The 20,062-nt window shown below is 43.6% G+C and overlaps 1 protein-coding gene and 1 long non-coding RNA gene across 2 annotated transcripts; both read left to right on the top strand.

Annotated features, from left to right (window-relative positions):
- Positions 1 to 4,875: 4,875 nt before the first annotated feature.
- Positions 4,876 to 7,658, top strand: LOC123042369 (uncharacterized). The gene is made up of 3 exons (XR_006418766.1): positions 4,876 to 5,327; positions 5,846 to 6,342; positions 6,454 to 7,658. It is a non-coding gene; the product is annotated as an uncharacterized lncRNA (long non-coding RNA).
- An 8,264-nt stretch (positions 7,659 to 15,922) lies between these two features.
- Positions 15,923 to 19,455, top strand: LOC123047050 (uncharacterized). Its single transcript, XM_044470544.1, has 4 exons — positions 15,923 to 16,436; positions 16,772 to 16,871; positions 17,237 to 17,641; positions 18,880 to 19,455. The coding sequence occupies exons 1-3, from the start codon at positions 16,109 to 16,111 to the stop codon at positions 17,274 to 17,276; spliced, it is 468 nt and encodes a 155-aa protein (XP_044326479.1). The 5' UTR covers positions 15,923 to 16,108; the 3' UTR covers positions 17,277 to 17,641; positions 18,880 to 19,455.
- The last annotated feature ends 607 nt before the right edge of the window (positions 19,456 to 20,062 follow it).

Here is a 20,062-nt window from a genome sequence, read left to right as displayed (position 1 = left end):
TTATTTGGATTTCAGAACTATCAAAAAGGATTTGCGCATGAGGTTATAAAATCATGAAGAGGGGTCACTGATATTTTTTCGGAGAATACAACTGATGCTTGGACGAATATAAAGTTTGCGACACTAGCTATGGATGGGCCGGCTAATGGAATACAGGGAGAAAATGTGAATGTAAGTGACCCTGAGAACACTCTTAATGCATTGGATGCACGGCACAGTCCACTAGTTAATTTTAGGTTAACTTTGCATCATATGTTGCTTATTATATTAAGGTAATATGTACAGGTTATGTGACATAAATATTACTTTTGGATGCATCCAAGTGTTAATTGGTAATAGTCCCATATATAATAGAAACAGAAAATGTGTCTCAGGTCCCATTGCACCCGAACTGAATTTATTATTTTAAAAGAAATGTAAAGAGTCAAGAAAATTGAAACTTTCTTTTAACAAAGATGACTTTTCGTAATACTCACATTAAAAGTTTCACGAATGAATGTGGCTTGCAATTTTTTTCCTGGGAATACCATGAGAGTCATTTTCCTACCAGAAACTTTTCACATGAGTGTTACACTAGGCCATGGTAGTTACAAAAAAGTTTTAATTTTTTGGTATTCTTTTTATTTTTTAATAGTTTTTTTTCCAATTTAGGTGCATTTGGCCAATGCTTCAATGAATCGCAGCCTATATATAATGATCGTTGTTGTTATGGTGTTTGTATTAAGGGCCCCGAGTTTTAGTTTCGCCCCGGGCCCCCAAAATCTCAGGACCGGCCCTGCCATCACGGCTGTAAATGCTCTTATATACATATCTCAACAAAAGTAGTTTCACCCGACTACTCTTAGAGAAGACTGAGCGGAGCTAGCGAGACGAATTATTTTATTTATTTATTTTTGTGAGATGAATTCTTTTATTGTTCTATTTGTATACTCTTGTGGCCATTTCTACATCATGTGTGATATCAAAGACAAAAAAATGCTATATGGAGGTGGCACACCCTATGAAATGTTCCTGGCTCCAACGATGATATTGTAGATCATATATGGTTGATATAATATGTAAACAAGTGATCATGCATTTACCACATCTTCGTAAATGAAAGTATTATATCTACAAATATTTGAATAATGTAAAATTTATGGGAACAATATCATGGGTCTTCTCGTGATAATCTCCTGTATGATGGTCTTCCTCAGCAGCCTCATCCGCCTCCACAGCCTCCACCACCTGCGTCACCACCACCGTGGCCACGCCTAGGCTTCTTCCCGCCGGAACTATTGTGGTCGGCGAAGCCGAACACGGCGACGGCGAGGATCGCAACCGCGGCCACGAAGGCGAAAGCTACACAAACAACGCCGCTGGGCATGTAGTGCATGGAACCGGCGGTGAAACCTTTTGCCGCAGCAGTACCCAGCGCCCTGACCATCGTTGCTGCTCGATCTAGAGAGTTTCTCCTCTTGGTTATTTGTCTTTGAACCAGGTAATGCCGGCCGGTCGATCACTACTTAAAGGCTTGTCCCGAGAAATGTCAACGTAATCGTGAAGCCGTCGAGCGTCAATTGTACATACGTACGCGCGAAGATACCCGACGGGTTTTACATCTTAGAGATGTGAGGTGCTCGATGGATGGAGGTTCCCAGGTGTTCCCGGCGATCGATCGACAGCTCGACATCGACATGCAGAGTGCTATAGTCGACTGCTGGCATTGCACGACAGGTTAAGTTTACTGTAATACTTCCCCGTTCCATAATGTAGTGTCTATAGATTTTTGCAAAAGTCAAACATTACAAACTTTGACCATATTTATACTAAAAAATAGGTACATTTAGAATATCAAATGCACATCATTGAGTACATCATGAGTTATATTTTCAGAATGCATATGTTTCATAAAAATCTATACGCACTACATTATGGAATGGATAGATGGAGTATTGCACACGGCGAGACGACTTGATCACTGTCATCGCTTAATTAAGCGGCTCGTGTCAGTCTTCAGAACACACGGTGCACCTTCTCCTTCATCAACCGGCAGTCTCGTCCCTTTCCTTTTTTTTGGTAGTTTCGTCACCACCTACATGCATGCCATGGTGGTGGGAATTTGTTCCAGGCCGGGCAAATGTACATGCACCGTGGCCGGCGTCGTTGCCTCGGATTTTATTTTTTTTAGAGTTAGACGTTGCCTCGGATCTGAACGGTATGTTCAGTGCTCCCTCCAAAAAGAAATATAAAAGCATTTAGATTAATACTTCCTCCATCCCAAAATAAGTGTCTCAATTTTGTACTAGCTCTAGTATAAATTTATACCTCCGTTAAAAAATATAAGAGCGTTTAGACAGTAGCATAGCTAGCTTAATAATCCAGGATGGTCCCATAGTAGAACTTCCATTTGTATTTAATTATTCATATTAAATTTCATTTATTTTTTGCTATAATATATAGGATATGGGGTAATCTCAGGGTGGTCCATGGACCACCCTCGCCACCCCCTAGCTACGCCACTGCGTTTAGATCATCAAACAGAAGACGCCATCTTACCACAGGAGGCCTGGTTAATGGGCAGTTGTGAGTTGTGACACCAATGCAAACCCAGTTCCTATTCCACGCGTTAAGCGTCAATAATAGTGTTATTCGCTAACGGGTACATACCCTCTACTTCACTATGTATTTAAATGGGCCGGCCCATGTGATCTATTTTTCCCACCCGTTTTTTGGAGAACCTTTCTAATGACTGTACTAACGGTTTTCAAGGTGGTTTTTCTTCTGGTTTTCCTCAGCATGGATTTTGCCGGTTTTCTCATTTTAATTTTAATTTTTTAATTTTTTTATTTTTTCCTTCATCGGTTTTAGTTCTGATTCTAGTTTACTTCTTTATTTTTTTTGTTTTCTTAAACATCGTGAACTTTTTAGAAAATTGTTTTATTTTCCTAATTTCTGTGAACATTTTTCAAGCCCGTGAACTTTTTATACAAAAATCTAAATTGTGAACCTTTACTTTTTTATAAATTTGTAAAAAAATAATTTGTCATTTTTTTTCAAATTATAAATTTTTCCAGGGTCGTGAACCTTTTCAAATTTTGTGAACCTTTTCTCAAATCAATGAAATGTTTTCTAAAAAAGTCAATGGTCAATGGATCTTGTCAGAGGTCAAAGTTCAATGGCTAGCTGGTCAACCGTCTGCTCCATCATCGACTCAGGTGAGAGAAGCTAAACCCTGACAGGAGGGAAATTGTTGTATCGTCAGCCGAGTGTCTACAATTGATGGCATCACCAAGTTCTTGCTCCATTGAAGTGTTCTCATTGGCTTGCTTAAATCTCAGAGGTTCTAACTTCATAGTCGGCACCATCGAGATCCTGTCCGGTCCAAGTTAGCGCTTTACCTAGTATAAGAAGTTTTGGTACATTCACTAGAACCAGTCTTTCTTATTTCGATCTCCACCAAAATGGTTCCGCCCAGCTATTCTTATAGAAGACCAGGCGGGGCTAGCAGGGTGAATTCTTTTATTAATCTTTTTGTTTTTCTCTTTTCGTCATTTCATATCATGTGTGTGATATCAAAAATAGAAAGATACTCTGAAAGATGTGTGTGATATTAATCTATTTGTTTGGCTCTCAGGTGCCAGTGCTCCCGAACTAAAAAAATATTTAATAATTGTAAAAAAAAATCCAAAATTACTAAACCTTTGTTGGGAACAAACTTTATCAAGTGTTATCCTCGCGTAAAAGGCTTCACTAAGGAATGACTTTTATGGTATTTTGGGCGAAAAAACAAATCAGCACTATATACAGGTTATAGTCACACTTTTTGTCCTTGAATACCTTTTCCTGGAATCCGCGTGAGTTTTTCCTCCGCGAACTTTTTATAGGAGGACAATAGAAGGTCAATTTTGATTCCCAAAAAAAAATCCAAGATTTCTGATTTTTTGGGGGAATATTAAAAAAAATCATATCAGGTGCCAGCAAAGGGTATTTTCCGAGGTGGCACACCCTATTTTTCGCAAATACGCAAAGCTTTCATACATTGATAGATAAGAGAGAACAATAACAACAACAAAGAGTAGAGATGCAGATGGGAAGAGGGCACCACACAAGGCTGTGAACAAGAAGAACAAAGGTGCATTTAGCCCTTGAACATGTTGAGTATATTAGCAAACTTTTGATTAGTTTAAACCAGAAATAAATCATGAACATCGCATGGATAGTATTAATCATATACTGATATTTGATCATGTAAGCACGTACTCCGCAAAATAGCAGACACATCTACGTATCTCTACTATTAAAGAAGAATCGAACTTCCTGATGGTTCGACCTCCTAAGATGGTTTGACCTTCACGATCGCCTCGCTCCCCTCCACCCCACCCTCGTACAATTCCCTCTCTCCCGACGCGATAAAAGAGACCATAGAAAAAGAAATAGCCACGATCGACCTCCTCACACCCATCACGCGAATAAAAAAGGGAAACACTTACTATCAGTAGTCTGAATCAAAGCCATCGTCAGACCGCTGGTGATCCGTTGATTCTTCTTTTAATCTCACGGCTGAGATTTACGTCTCCAAGCTGGCCGTGTTTTACGCACATGCAAACCATAATTCCTTGTCATGTGCTAGTTAAGAACAGTAAAACTGAGCCTAATCCCTGCTCTCTCATGAATTAGGAATTTCTAGCCGTTTGATTTTGTTTGCTAAACGTTTCTGGCCCTCCGATCTAAAGCTAGGGCTACGTTAGCCGCGAACTGCGCCGAACGTCGAAAGGGCAGCTACTCCCGTAGCTATTTTGGAGCCCTGACATTAATCGGGCCGGTTTTCTACTCGGCCCAAGGCTGTGAAACCTGCTTCAGCCTTGAAAAAAAAAACACAGCGAACGAGCACCTCCTTCGCTGCTCACGATGCCCCTCCTCTCCCCGCCGCCGCCCACGGCGGCATCTCCTCCCTCAACAAAACACTTGATGCGTTCTTCTTCCATCCAGGCTACCAAGCCTCGCGAGGGATTCCAGTGCGGGTGGGGATCAATCCGAGGCGAGGCTTGCCAGTGATCCGGTGCAGGAGGGGATTGGCCAAGGCGACGCCTGCGAGGATGCAGTGCTCGAGAGGATCCCACCGGTAGCAGATGTGCGATGTTTCCTCTTCCCCGTCACCGTTGCTCCTTGGTCCTTGCCGCAGCCACTCGCGCGTGTCGCCGCCAGGTTTAGGTCAATCTCTTCTGTATATGAGAGGTCGTCCGATGTGGAGCGCCACTAGCCTCAAGGGAGATTTGGAGGAGGCCGGGTCTTGGAGCACGGAAGACATGTGCCTGTGTCAGCTTGATGCCACTCCGCCACTGCAGGTTATTGGCATAGGTTCAGCCGCTCTCCTATCGTTTTGTCCATAAAAAATGATTGTTGGACTGAAAATATTTATCGCTTGCAGTTCTATATAATTTGACAATCCTAGTATTCATTGCTCCCAGTTGCTTGAAGTAAATAATTAGATTAGTACGTGGAGTTGTACCATGTGAAAGAACAACGTTTTTTCTATCAGTTAGTAACTGAAGAATACATCTAAACTGACTACTGTCAAGAATACAAATTAGTGATAGAGATGATGCTATTTAAGGATTAAGAGGTACAGATTAATGAATCCATTAGAATCCAAGAACATTTCGGTGGCTCCTTTTTTTCACTATGTATATGTAGTTGGCTGTACAAACAATTCTTTGTATCTTGCAAAAGTTCCTTTTTGTTAGTGTACTGTGAGATTCTAATATAGATGTCCATTTACTGTGTCCTTTCCAACACACAATAGTGTAGTTTAAGAAAGAGGGTAAATGTTGCAAAAGAGCTGATAACTTTCTCCCTTATGTAGATTATTAGGAGCTGTGAAGGAAGTTTGAGTGGATGAGTTATATCCTATCCATGATACCTGGTGTACAACTACCCTGCAATTATCCATCGTCGGCGAGTGGCGCACATGAGTCTCCACTAAGGTCCTGTTGCGATGGTTATATAGCTCCTCGATTTCTGGCAACTGTTTGCTGCTAGAGGTGACCCTCTACCTCGCAGGCGGATTACCATGGTCGACTGGATTGACCGGCCCCCGATTCGCCTGCATCCCGTGCCTCGGCTTGATCAACTGGATATCATCAAGCGTTGGATTCCTTCGGGTGCCTTGCCGCAGCTGAATCTCCTCGAGCGCGTCGTCTCCCTCCCGCACTAGATCCCCTCGGATATTTCAATATCGTTCCGTTCTTAAATTATGTTCCTGGAGACAAACGTAGGAAACTGAGGTACTGCTACACTGCCTGATCTTCCGTCTCCCCAACGGATCTCCTCTCACATGATCTTGCGACGGTTGTCGTGCAGGTATTGACTTCAGTTTCTACATTTTAGATAGATCAGTAGGCTAAATTTTCACCATGGAGATGACTAAGCATGCTTTCTCTGTCTTGTGCACTATAATATTGCACCTGTCAGGCAGAATTGAGAGGACTTGAATGGGATAAGGACCGCTGCTACATCGGCTAACACAACAGCAAGGATTCACTTACTCCGTATTATCCATTGCTCCGGCTGTATATAACCATGCAGGTTAGGTTATATCGATGAATATTATTGAGAGAAAAATCTTCATACCTTACAACGATGTGATTTATTTCTGGTTGTATAACATCTATTTATGGTATGCACTCTGGAATATGCTTGCAACAGTCGAGTAGAAGGAATACTTACTGAAGTTGCCAGCATATCTGTCTATGGTATTTGATCGTTACTACCACCAGTGTTTCTTAGATGTATTTTTTTAATTATTCTTCTATTTCTCCCATTTACAATGCGAAGAGGTTGCAACTTTCTGTAGTCCACAAGTAAATCGTTGATTGATTATATGCTATTCTTCGGTTTTAGAAAAAATAAAGCATAATGATATAAATACTTCCCAATATTTGAGATATAGAAATGTCAATATTAGAATTGATAGTGTGGCATTTACCTATCTATGCATAAAAAATTAACTTGCATTTTTACTTCAATATTTATGTGGAACAAATGGATGTATTTGGGACACCTCTTTGGTTACTCCATACTTATCCAGATGACTACAACAAGTATTTGTTTCACATTGCCATTGGTTACTACATACTTTATCCGGAGAACTATTGCAAGTGTTTTTTGGTGGGACTATAGCAAGCCTTCGTTTCAGGACATTGCTTTGGTTACTACACATGTTTATCCGGAGGACAATGGCGAGTCGTCCTTTTGCCAGACTATAGGAAGTCTTTGTTTCATAGCATCCCGTCATTGCTTTCCTTCACTCTACAACAAGAAAGAATGGTTGTTTCGCAAAAAAAAGAACAAGAAATAAAGGTTTTTATGAGGTCTTTGGCTCTTCCTACATGAAACTTTTATGTAACTACTTGGTCAGCAGGGGGCAGCATCCAACAAAAACATGGTGTTGTAGACTACATGTGGAGTTCGTCCAGCTAATCAGGTAAGGTTGCTACAGTACCCATGGCTGTCAATATCTTTTTTTTTTCTGTTCTAATTGCTAATCTGCCGAGTTTGCTTCTTAGTTGTGATAAATTGCCATACATGTGTTGTTTCTAGAGCTCCAGAAACCTGTGATGATACATGTTGGTTGAACGGTCAATTCCATTGTTATTTCAATCTATTTTATCATTTCCATGAGCACCGTTGTTATTTCAATCTATTTTATCATTTCCATGAGTTATCTTGTCTTCATATATTTACAAAAAATTATATATATCTCTGTCAAGAAAACTTTAAAAGAGACGGGCGCAGCAACGCGCGCCAACAATGATCTAGTATCCTTAATTAACTGCCCCTAACCAAGCGCCCCTGTTTCCGATCTCGTCGCCCCCGTCCAAGCTCTTCGACTTGCTTGCCAGTGCCCTCGCTCCCATCTCTGTCCGCCAGGGTTTTGCCCAGCCCCACTACGGCCTCTGGCCCATCTCACCTGTGCGTCATCCCATCCGGCCGCCATGCCCGATCTCCATCGGGATCGGCTGCCGCACCACTTTCCGTTCAAGCTCGTCGGAGCAGCATGGAGGATCGCATGATTCTCCCATGCGGCCCATGCTCATCCGATCTAGGGTCTGAGTTCTCTCTCCTCTTGGTACTATTCAATCTTGCAGTGTAGTTGATTCCTAACACAGTTGTGTTCTAATTTTTGCTTGATATCGTGATGTGAATACGTTGCTTTATGCACTGTTTGCGGTTGTGAATTTCTTCCATCCAATATGTATTGGATCACTATAATTATTGGTATTTTTGTGTATTAGTAGGTACATCACACACATACACCTCCCCGGTTATTAGTTTTTGTTCCATTTTTAAATCAATGCTTCCCAGTGACAATACATATGTACCCAGTGCACTTTTCGTCTTCTTTGGGAAAGAAAATCGCTTGCATTGGCCAACAAAAAATTGGTTAAATTTGCATATAGGCATCCCAAAGCATATCCGCACATTGGCAGCAATCCTAGTTGTTCCCATTATCAGTGTTCTATGCTTCCGGCCAAGATTAATTTTGAGCTGTCATATATTCATGCTTCCTACAAACTGACATACTGTGCTTATAACAGATAAGCTGATTAGTTCTAATTCTTGCTTCCATACACCAATTTGGCCGGACATCTTTATGTCTTGATTTATTCCTTCAATTCCCATATTTTGACACACGGCAGTGAAACAGGCCGAAACAGATTGCCATCTAAGACTGTAGGATTCCTCCCTCACCACAGGAATCATCCTCATCTGACTAGGTATTGAGTCCTCTCATCCAGATACAGTGTTAGTTGATTTCCAAACATATTTATGTTCTCGAGTATTGTTTGATATCTCTATGTGCATATATTGCTTTATTCCCATTTTGGGGGCTGATTTCATTCCATTCATTATGTAGCGGATCACTAAATCATCAACGATTATTTGTCCATTTGGCACGTACATGACACAAATATGCTTAATCATGTTGGCCGCATTTTTTTCGTATTTTTTTTCAAATACCCCTGCTTCAAAGTAATACTTCCTCTGTTCCTAAATATAAGTCTTTTTAAAGATTCCACTATAAACTACGTACAGAGCAAAATGAGTGAATCTACACTCTAAAATATGTCTATATACATCCGTATGTAGTTTGTAGTGTAATCTCTAAAAGGACTTATATTTAGGAACGGAGGGAGTACTACTTATGCATGTATCCAGAGGACTGTTTTGGTGCTTCTTACCCATTGTGCTTCCACATTGTAATACGTATGCTTCTTTGGCCTATAGAGTACGCTTCAATAGGGTTAATAGCAAGCAGTTGAATAACACCAAATTAGTGTTTCTTGTTAATCATGCTTCCTTAAGTTTTACTATATGCTTCTACTGTACACATGTAGTGCCACAACACAACAATGTTTCGTGAACATTAAATTTGTGGATCTAAAACTTGCCTGCCAAGCGTGTACATTTCTCAAATCTAAATTCCTTTATTTTAGTGTGTGACAGCATCAAATCATTTACTTTGTGTTAGCCATGTGTCACAGCCCTAGATTGGCCTTGTTTGTCTTTGCATCTCATCATGTCATCATCATAGTTATGTTTATGAAATTTGAATTGAGGTTAGTTGAAACCCTCATAAATCATTTCAGAAATAATCAACATTAAAATCTCTTCAAAGAAGTCCAAGAAAATGTTCCTCTTAGTCTCTGAAAATATTGGCAAGAGGTAAAAGTCAAACCAATATTTTTGGTATCTTAGAAACATTTATTTTGGGCCTTTGAATTAATTTAATAACTATTTGCATTGGATATATATTTCTTATATAATTAATATATGTCCAAAAATTCTGGAACATTTTATGTGGTTTGGTATATTTTAGTTCTAGCCACATAATTAATTTCAGCATTTTATCAAATGGTTTAGTATTTTTACTAAATCAAAACAAAACAGAACAAAATAGAAAACGGAAACAAAAAAAGAAAGAGTGAGAAAGAAAACCTCACCTGACTTACCGCAGCCCACCTGGCCGGCCCAGTCGGCCAGCCCAGCCACTTGGCCCAGCCCACCTCTTCATGTCGTCTTCCTCCCCTCGCCCTGAAGCAGCTCGGTGGCGAGCGCTGGCGATGCCGTGGCCTCCTCCCTGCCTGCCTCACGCCCTCGAGGCCCTTCCGGCGCCACGGAGACGGCCACGCACCCCCCATGCCCTCTCACTCTCTCCCCGAGCTCCTCTCCTCCTCTGGCTCTCTCGCACGCAACCATCGAGCGTTGTCGCCGCCGCCGACGAACACCACCGCAGCCATCGCCTCTCCGTGTTGTCCAGAGGCTCCGCCTCGACGCCACGGAGCCCCAAGACGAAGCACGCGCTCGCGGGATACCCGAAGCGACGCCATCATCCTCATCCATGCCGACGGCCGCCGGAGATCCCCCTCGCTGCCCCGCTTGCTCCGACCCCTCCCCAAGCCCGCTGAGTCCTCCGTTGAGATCGTTGGGAGCTCCGCCACCATTCCCCCTCCTCCCCGCGCTCGTTCCCGCACTCTAGCCGCCCTTTTCGCCGGGGCCGTGAGCTCCTCGCCGCTGGCGATGACGCAGACGAGGCCAAAGCCACCGTAGCTCACTCCCGAGCACGGCAACATGCTCCACACCTCACCAGGAGCCTAACACATACACCAGCTCCCCCTCCCGTGCACTACAACGCCAAACCCGTTGGTGCCCGAACTCCGGCCGCCGCGGAAATGCTCGCCGCCGTCAACTCCGGCCATGCCAGCTGCTGTCGCCACCACCACTAGATGCGTGAGAGCTCCAGCAAGCCGTAGCAGCAAACCGCGCTCAAAATGGAGCCCTATAGCGAAATCCCGACCCCCTCCGCCGCGGATTTGGTCGCCGCCGGCTGAACTACGGTGACGCCGACGTCGCGCACTTACTTAGCCACTAATGACCCTGCTAATTACCCCCTGACTCACTTACATATGGGCCCCACGCCCTAATTAACCCGGGTTTGTTCCTGTTTAAATAAAACTACCCCCACTGGCCCCACAGGTCAGTTTGACCTGGCCCCATCACATTTGACCGACCCCACATGTCAGTATTGACCATGCTGACGTGTCGGTTGACCGGGCCCACCTGTCAGCGTCGCTAACCAGCCCCAGCCACTGACCAGTGGACCCCACTGGTCAGGTTTGACCTGGAGGCGCCAAGTTGACCTGCTGACATCAGGGTGATGTCATGCTGACGCAACATGTATTTTCTGGATTTATTTTAATTCAGGAAATTCCAGAAAATGTCCTAAACTTCTAAAAATCATATAAAATCAACCGTAGCTCCAAATCAAATAATTTATATATGAAAAATGATCAGAAAAATCCAAAGAATCTGATTATGGCACTATCATGCATGTTTGAACAACTTATGCCTGCTGATCAGGTCAAATCAAATAAGTGGCATTTAAATAATCACATATGGAGTTGAATTTGAATCTTTGGTTCAAACCAACTTCATCTAATCTGGTTTTAGTTGCATTAGCTCAAATCACAACATCTTGCCCCGTCATGATCATGCATCATATTGTGCATTGCATTGATTGTGCTTTCTCTCTGTTGCCGGTACCTGTTCCCCCCAGAGTAGACGTTGTTACGGACGACGTGATCGATGACACTGATGAAGAACTATATTATCTTTGGAAGTGACAGGCAAGCAAAACCCCCTTGTTCATTGCGATACAATCCTACTCTCTCGCGCTTGCTCTCTTTTACTGCACTAGGACAACAACGATTCATCTGTTACTTGCTGCGGTAGCTGAACCCTTTTATCCTCTGCATGACCTGTCATTGCCACAGTAAATAGATGAAACCCACTAGCATGAGTAGGAGTTGTTTGGGCCCTGTTGTGCCTACTCATTCATGCTTGTTTGTCATGCCTGCTACTGCTTAGAGTTGAGTCAGGTCTGATTCATCGAGAATGAATCAGAGGTGTGTGAACATGTCCTTCTGTGTGTGAGCTAAGTGTGTGAACACGATTTGGTAAAGGTAGCGGTGAGAGGCCATGTAGGAGTACATGGTGGGTTGTCTCATTGAAGTCGTCCTCAGGAACTGAGTTCTGTGTTTGTGGTCCATGAAACAGCTACTACCATGCATTGGGCCCTGAAATATGACCCCGCTCGACTTCTTAATCACCCTTGTCCTCTGTCCAGGAGTTGCAAGTAGTTCCTGGTGTTTGTAGTATGCTGGAGGTCGTGCGCAGCGCTGACCGGAGGGGTGGGCTGTGATGCGGTAGGCACATGGCCGGGTATACCGGGCGCCTGTTTGGTCTCGGAACCCTGTACACATCGTTCGGGGCCGTATGTGGAAACCTCGGCCAGACTCCCTGCGAATGGAACCTGAATAGGCGATAAACCTGGACTAGAGACTTGAGTGTTTAGGTAGGTCGTGGTCTACACCCACGTCGGCTTTCGCTTGAAGTCTTCCGAGCACATGTCGTGTGCAGACGCTAAGTGGTGGAAACATGTATGAAGAAGTACACCCCTGCAGGGTTAACATCATCTATTCGAATAGCCGTGTCCGCGGTAAAGGACTTCTAGGTTTCCTATAACAGTTCATAGACAAGTGAAAGTGGATACTCTAAAATACGCAAGATAAGCGTGAGTGCTATGAATGGCGTTCTCGTAGGGAGATGGGAGCGGATCCATAGTGGTGTATTGATATGGTGAATATGTGGACTCATGTGCGCCACCTCAAGAGAGTTACTTGCAGTCGTAGTTCAGGATAGCCACCGAGTCAAAGTTGGTTTGCTGCAGTTAAACCCCACCATCCCTTTGTTGATAATGATGCATATGTAGATAGTTCTGATGTAAGTCTTGTTGGGTACATTTGTATTCACGTTTGCCTATTTTATGTTTTTGCAGAGAGACTTTGGTCTCACTTGTAGTTCCACGTGGACTTCGATGTTTAGCTTGTTACCTCAGCTACGATCTTGTGCCTCGGCAGGATCTGGTAGATAGTCAAGCTTCTCAGCCTTTTTCATTTGTAGTTGTCTGTACTCAAACATGTTAAGCTTCCGCATGTGCTTTGACTTGTATGCTCTGAGTGTTGGGTCATGAGACCCATGTTATAATATCTCCCTCCTCGGAGTCTAATGAATAAATACTTGAGTTGTAGAGTCATGTTGTGATGCCATGTTGTATTTGCACATATCGAGCATATTGTGTGTATGTTATTGAAATGCTTGGTATGTGTGGGACCTGACTATCTAGTTGTTTATCCTTGGTAGCCTCTCTTACCGGGAAATGTCTCATGGTGCTTCCACTGAGCCTTGGTAGCTTGCTACTGCTCCGGAACACTTAGGTTGGCCGGCATGTGTCCTTCTTCGTTCTTGTGTCTGTCCCTTCGGGGAAATGACACGCGGTGTCTATCGGAGTCCTGTTAGCCTGCTACAGCCCGGTTTACCGGAGTCCTGCTAGCCCAGTTGCTACAGCCCGGATTCACTCGCTGATGACTGACACGTTCGTTATTGGGTCATGTATGCTTGTCCCTGTAAGTTAGTGCCACTTTGAGTTTACGACTATCCATGTCAGGCCGGGCTCCTTGTCATATGGATGCTAGCGACGCTATCATATACGTGTGCCAAAAGGCGCAAACGTTCACGGGCTGGGTAAGGTGACACCCGTGAGAATACCGTGCATGAGGCCGCAAAGTGATATGAGGTGTTACATGCTAGATCGGTGTGGCATTAAGTCGGGGTCCTGACACCATGCTTCCTACCTTTTGATTTCTCACACATGCTAGATCATGCTAGATCTGTATGCCGACAAGAGGGCGCTAGGGGATCAAGGCTGGATGTGCCTACTTCGGCGATGACGAGTCAAGTTCATAGAAATACCCCCATGTTCAGATGGTCAGGCTATCAAGAGGTATACAACCTCAATGATGACACAGTGAAGACCGAAGCACTCGCGCAAAGGCACCTCAGCTTCTGCCCATAGACGCCTTGGATAACGACTTCCATCACGTGATGGCTAGGCCACATTTGAATTAGCGAAATCTCACGCATGGAATCAATTTGACTTTGCGTTGAAGCATACTCTCCATTTGAATGTAGCATATTTCTCATTCTTTGCGAACAAAATTTGAATTGAAACCATGTGTATTTACAACTGGAAATATTTTTCTCTTTGGTGGAAGCAATATAATATTTGGTTGGAAGCAATTCTATAGTCGAACAAGATTGTGATGCTTCTCAGACATGTGGAATAATTTTCTTTTCGATGAAAGCAGGTTCAAACTAATTCTCTATATAGAAGTAAGATAGTGATGCTTTGGAAACAAAATTTCATGTTACAAAGGACATAAAATTTCAAATGAATCGAAGCATATTTTATTTACTACAGAAGCAAATTCTTCAACGAACGAAAACATAAATTAATTTGTTGTAAAGGAAGCGAACTGATGCACAACATTACAAACAAGGGTGGATACACATATTAGTGGCGTCAGATGCAAATTTTGGTTCATAAGGAAGCAAGCTACCGGATATGATTTGTTGCCTAAATCTAAGGACCAATGCATATCGAATGGAAGCAAGCTGCCATAATTGATTTGTTTCCTAAAACTATGGACCAATGCGTATGATAAGGAAGCAAGCTGCCGAATTTAATTTGTTTCCTAAAACTAAGGGACCATCGCATATTGGCAGTTAATCCCACATAATCAGGGATCGACGTTATTTATGGAACGGAAATGATAACGCCCACACGTGTGGGCGTTTGCACATCGCCCACACGCCTCCATCATCACTCATTTTGCCACGTATAAATAGATGACATCAGCAGAAATTTTTTTGGTTTTCGGCTTAAAAATGTTGTATCTCCTAAATAAAAAAGCGAACTAAAAATCCGTTTTAACCATTAAATCCGTCTCGACGAGATCTTCAAAACTAGACCCCATGTTGATATGTTTCAACGAAATTTTTTTTTTGCCATAAGTTGCCATGATGTTTACACTGCAGTTGCCATAGGGCTTAAACTAAAGTTGCCATGTGGCAATTTTAGTTTATATATCATGACAATTTTAGTATTTTGATGATGGCAACTCCAGTACTTTGACCATGAAAATTATTTTTTGTATGAACAATGGCAATTTTACGTGCATGTATCATGGCAATTTTAGTTTATGGTTCATGGCAAGTCTAGTTTCTTAATTCCCCGTTTTATAAATGTCAAAATTTACTTTTAAATGTAGAAGAAAATAGCTGAAACATATCATGGCAACTTCAGTGTAAACATCATGGCAATTCATATGCAATAGACATGGCAACTTTTAATCAAATTTTTTTTATCAAAACATATCAACATGGGATCTAGTTTCGAAGATCTCATCGCGAGGGATTTAATGGTGAAAACGGATTTTTAATCGGATTTTTCGTTTAAGAGATAAAACATTTTAAAAACTGAAAATCCAAAAAGATTTCTGCATGCATGCATGCGATGGCGTGGCAATCTGTTTACATTAGAGACGTGTGGTGCGTCTCCCTTCCTGCCACACGTGTGGCAGTTAGCGCGACCCTTATGGAAATAGTCTCGGGTTCATTTTACTAGATCCTGGACCAGCATATCGAACGTACCTTATGGTTTCCATCTAACGGCGTGCGACTAGTCTGATCTAAACTCCTAATGTCTCAGTTGGTAGGTCGCGTTCCGGGTTTTATTTTCGTCCCACCTCATCCGGTTATATTTGGTACCTATTTTGATACCTCCTCTCACCTTTTCCCACCTAACACTGACCCGCCACGAACCGAAAAAACCACGTACCAAATCCTTTGCCAGCCCCCGCGCTCTTCAGGTCGCGCCCGATACAAGCGATGAAAAAAAAAACCCATGACAATTAACCAGGAAAAAAAACCCTACGACGATTAACCAGCGAAAAAAAAATCGTCTTGGAACGAGGCCTCCAGGTGCCCTCGAGCTCGCACTCGCATCAGATCCCTTCCAGGCCACCACGCCACACCACCAGATCCCATCGCCGCCGCCTCGCACTCGCATCCCATCGCCGCCGCCCGTGCATTCTCGATCGGAGAGGACGCTCCCTTCGCCGCCGCTGAGATCCGAGAAGAGTCGCCCTTCGCCGTCGCCAAGATCATGTGCCTCTCTAAAGACCCCTCTCTCTCGCGACACCGCCTCCCTTACAAGGACGCCACGCCATGGGTCTCCATCGGTGCCACGACTGCCGCGGCCTCCCCACCTGCCGACGCTCTAGATCCGACCGTAGTTGATTCCCTGTACATCATCTCAAGGAGGAGGGGCGTGAGGCGGTTGCCGCCGCCGGTGGCTGCACTTGAAGGTCTCCGCCGCTTGCTCCAACCAGATCCAGCCAGACCGTCCTGTGGTGGTCCACGTGCATCTGGACGGACGCAACGGCTTTGCCTCCCCTGTCCCATGTCTTCGTCCACCACACCATCCCATTGCGGTAATAAATCTCTAGCCATGCCCTTTTCCTTTAGATGAACTACAAAATTTCTGTTCTGTTATATCTTGGTGAATGTCTCATCAATTGCCATACAAATACATGTGTGCTTCTCCTGTCGTGCATTTCATGGGTAAGCTGCTGCTACCCGGGCTCACATGACCCCGTGGAGGAAGGAGCTGCGCAAGGAATCACTGCCAAAAGACTCGAGATGAGTTTGGAGTGTCCTGGATTCTAGGCCATGTTCCGCAAGGACGAAACAACGCGAGCTAGCCGAGGGTTCAGATTGACGTTCGCTTTGATTCTCGTTGATTCATTGTTTTGACCGACCCAAGCAGCGTCGGCGCTCACGGAGGAGAACCTGATGTTCCTAGAGGCCTGGCGCGCGGTCGATCACACTTACTACGACAAGTCCTCCAACGGGTGGAGCTGGTTCAGGTACCACAAGCACCCTCCATGAAAAGCATGTTCCAGCTGTGCAAAGTCTGCCTACTACTGCTATCCATACTGCGCCATAGCAAAATAGGTTTGTCTAATGCCTCAACGGCTCACACTTCTGCCAGTCGCCCATTTATTGAGTGTTGGTCTGGGGAATTTTTTGAGTTGTTGTGTGTACCTTCATGTTTTTCCTTGTGAAATATCTTCATGTTTTTTAGATTACATAAATTTTTGAAAGCTGGATTTTTGTATGTCTTAGTTTCTACATTTGTGAAACTGAAAGCTATTATCATCGGACAGAAAAAATAAACTTCTTCTGTTGCTATTGTGTATTTGACCTGACATTGTTTGTTTTCCAATTTCAGCTTTGGATCAGGACTAACCTCTAGCCAGGAAAGAACCTGAATCCCAAGGTGAGAGGCACCCGTCCGTTAATATGAGAGATGTGAACAAGTACTTTTCTCTATTCTTCCTACTAACAAGTAGTTTCATTCAATGTGCTTACATGAGATGTGAACCCACAAATTCAGTGAGCTGGGAACTCAAAATTCCAATGAGGTGCGAGATGCAGCAAATTATACTCATCGTATGCCTCGTTATTATTGTTGTTGTGTCGTTTTATTCCCAGTCGACGGCCGCTGCGGTGCCCACGTCCGCGTCATTAGTGCTGCTAAGGGGCACTTCACCCTATTCGGCATTATCTTCTATTCTTCCTACGGCTGCAAGAACCCTCACCTTGGCTATGGCAGATGCGACAGATAAAGCAGGAGGTCATCTTCTCTCCTTTCTCTTCTACCATTAGAGAATTTTTGCCAAGCCTGCTGAGTAACACAAAGCTATTATATGCGTTCAATGGAATGTCTGCAATGCCAACAATATTCTGAGTAAAAATGAACAAGAAACATGCATTGGATGGCTCAATTGTTTGTTGAACTAGGTTCGGTTTAGCTTGCTCTCACCAATACAAATTTTCCCACAGCTCATGTGTTCAAAGATGGTGATTTCAAGAATCTGTCAAGTTCAACAAATCATGCATCTGTTTATAGAAACTTAAAGAACAACATACATGTAATTTTGTTTGCTTAATCACTTTATTGTTCATTACTCTCGATCACCATGGGAGAAGGCGATACTCAAATTTGTGGCTGGGTGCATCTGCGGAAGTACTTGCTGATCTTACCATGTCAGGTTGTCCTTTGCCCCTCTTAGATGTTGTAATGTGTTCTTCACATGTGACAACACTAAGTGAACCATTTTGGGCTTCATTTGCATTCTAGCATGGTGGTCTCTCCTATAGCTAGCTATAAATGTTGGCAGTTTCTTCCCTTTTTCTTTGGTATTGTGGTGCTAATAGTTAGCATAGCTGTAGTCGGTGCCCTGTTATTATTTGTTAAGTTAGGACTATATTCACTCACGTTGGCCACAACCTATTTGAAGAAATTTCTCTTTTGATTTATTGGTGTGAAGTTGTTTCATAGATATATCTAAGCAAGGAAAGTTTGTTGTAGAGATATATGCATGTTCTGGCCTCCTATTCTCGTCCTTTTCATGTTCGAGATCAACGTACTCATTAGATTAAATTTTAGTATTGCATCGTTAAGCACTTTCTGGAATAACATGCAATAGGTGTATGTTCTATAACCTCTACGCTTTAGCTAGAAATGGCAACTTGATTGAACTCGATCAGTTGTAAGCTTACCTAAATTCGTCCGTACATAAACAAACTGCACTTCCATCTCCCTGTAGTCATAAAGAAGTATACTGTAAAATTCATAGATGATCAATACTATTTCATTTGCATAAACAAACTCAAGGCATGTACAAATTTTGGATCACGATCTACTATTTACCATGCATTAGTTAACTCAAGGCATCGACCAAAATCTAGCATTCTTTGTTGCGTGCAGCATGGAGAAGACAGAGATTGTCTGATATATTCGATAGCGCAATATAATTTTCTCTTGCATATTTATAATCTGCCATTTGAATGATGTTTTTTGTGTTGTAGTCCAATCAAGACAACTTGCAACTTTGGTGTTGTCACATTGGAGTCCGTGCTGAGCAGCAATGGGAGACTGTCGTTGATGCCCGACCCATGATGCCGACGAAGGAATGAGAGTCGATGAGGAGTAGACGCCATGGGTTTGTGAACTGGCCAAGCCACCATTGTCCGTTTGGTAATGTGACTTGCCCTGATTTTGACGTCGTCTACCAACATCCGACGAAGGGAACCCGTCCAGGTTTCCATCTTGATGGTAAGTTCTCTAATCTTCTATCTTATGGGATGTGATGTGGTTGCCTTCATTTTGGCTTTTGACAAAGGGTTGAAATTAGCTTATGTGCTTCCGACGATTGAAATTCCAGTTATATTATCAACCTTCAGCGAGCAGTGACAACGAACTCCATCCCCCCACCACACCACACCCATGTTTCATTTGATGTGCTTTAAGCCATGTTTCAGCTTGTCTCGACCCAGCATGTATTTTTTGTTTCAGTTGTTGAGCTCTGCACTACAAAACTGAGAAAGACCCATAACTTTTTACAGGTCAGCCATGTTTACTAAAATATATAATTTCTAAAACATTTCCAGCAATATGTGAGTTGTTTGCTTGCTCAACCTTACGCTAGGATCGTTTCTACATACTACAAATAGAGGGAAGTTGGCTTGTGCCTTACTAGAGACAGATGAACCAATAAAATGATTGGAAAGGCTCTTTCCAAGCATAAGGTAAGCTGAATCTTGTACAACTTACTTCTTAATGTATTTTGGTCAGTATGTTGTTTATTTTATGAAATTGATACTCCATTGTAGAGGAGCTTTTGAAGGGACTAAAGAACCGGAACCTCCCCTCCTCCCTCCCGCGACGCTCCCGCAGGCGTCCGGGGGGCAACCCTAGCACCGCCGCCGGTCCCCCCTCCTCCTCTCGCTCCCCCCTCGCGGCCGCCCGGGGGCGCGAGCGGGCAAAGCCCGCTCGTCGCTGGCGGCGGCGGGGCCTTCTCGTCTCCGCGTGTGGGGGTTTCTGTGAGGGCCGGACGCCTCTGACCAGATGCGGCACTTGGCGCTGGCCGTGGCAGCTCGGCAGCGCGCCGACGTGGGCTGTCGGCGGCGCATGCCAGCGATGCGATGGGCAGTGCGGTGGTGGTGCAGGTTGGAGGCTGGTGGTGGTGGCGGTGCGCCTAGATCCGCCTCT

The sequence above is a fragment of the Triticum aestivum genome, chromosome 2B (genome assembly GCF_018294505.1).
Source record: "Triticum aestivum cultivar Chinese Spring chromosome 2B, IWGSC CS RefSeq v2.1, whole genome shotgun sequence".
NCBI lineage: Eukaryota > Viridiplantae > Streptophyta > Magnoliopsida > Poales > Poaceae > Triticum > Triticum aestivum.
This window is presented reverse-complemented; position numbering and strand designations above follow the sequence as displayed.

What these genes read in the sequence shown, in the direction of transcription:
- LOC123047050 (XM_044470544.1), top strand. Translation starts at nt 16,109, where the DNA reads ATGTGCCTCTCTAAAGACCCCTCTCTCTCGCGACACCGCCTCCCTTAC. An exon ending in CACCACACCATCCCATTGCG is followed by an intron (nt 16,437 to 16,771) that starts GTAATAAATCTC and finishes CGACCCAAGCAG; the next exon opens with CGTCGGCGCTCACGGAGGAG. An exon ending in AACGGGTGGAGCTGGTTCAG is followed by an intron (nt 16,872 to 17,236) that starts GTACCACAAGCA and finishes TTCCAATTTCAG; the next exon opens with CTTTGGATCAGGACTAACCT.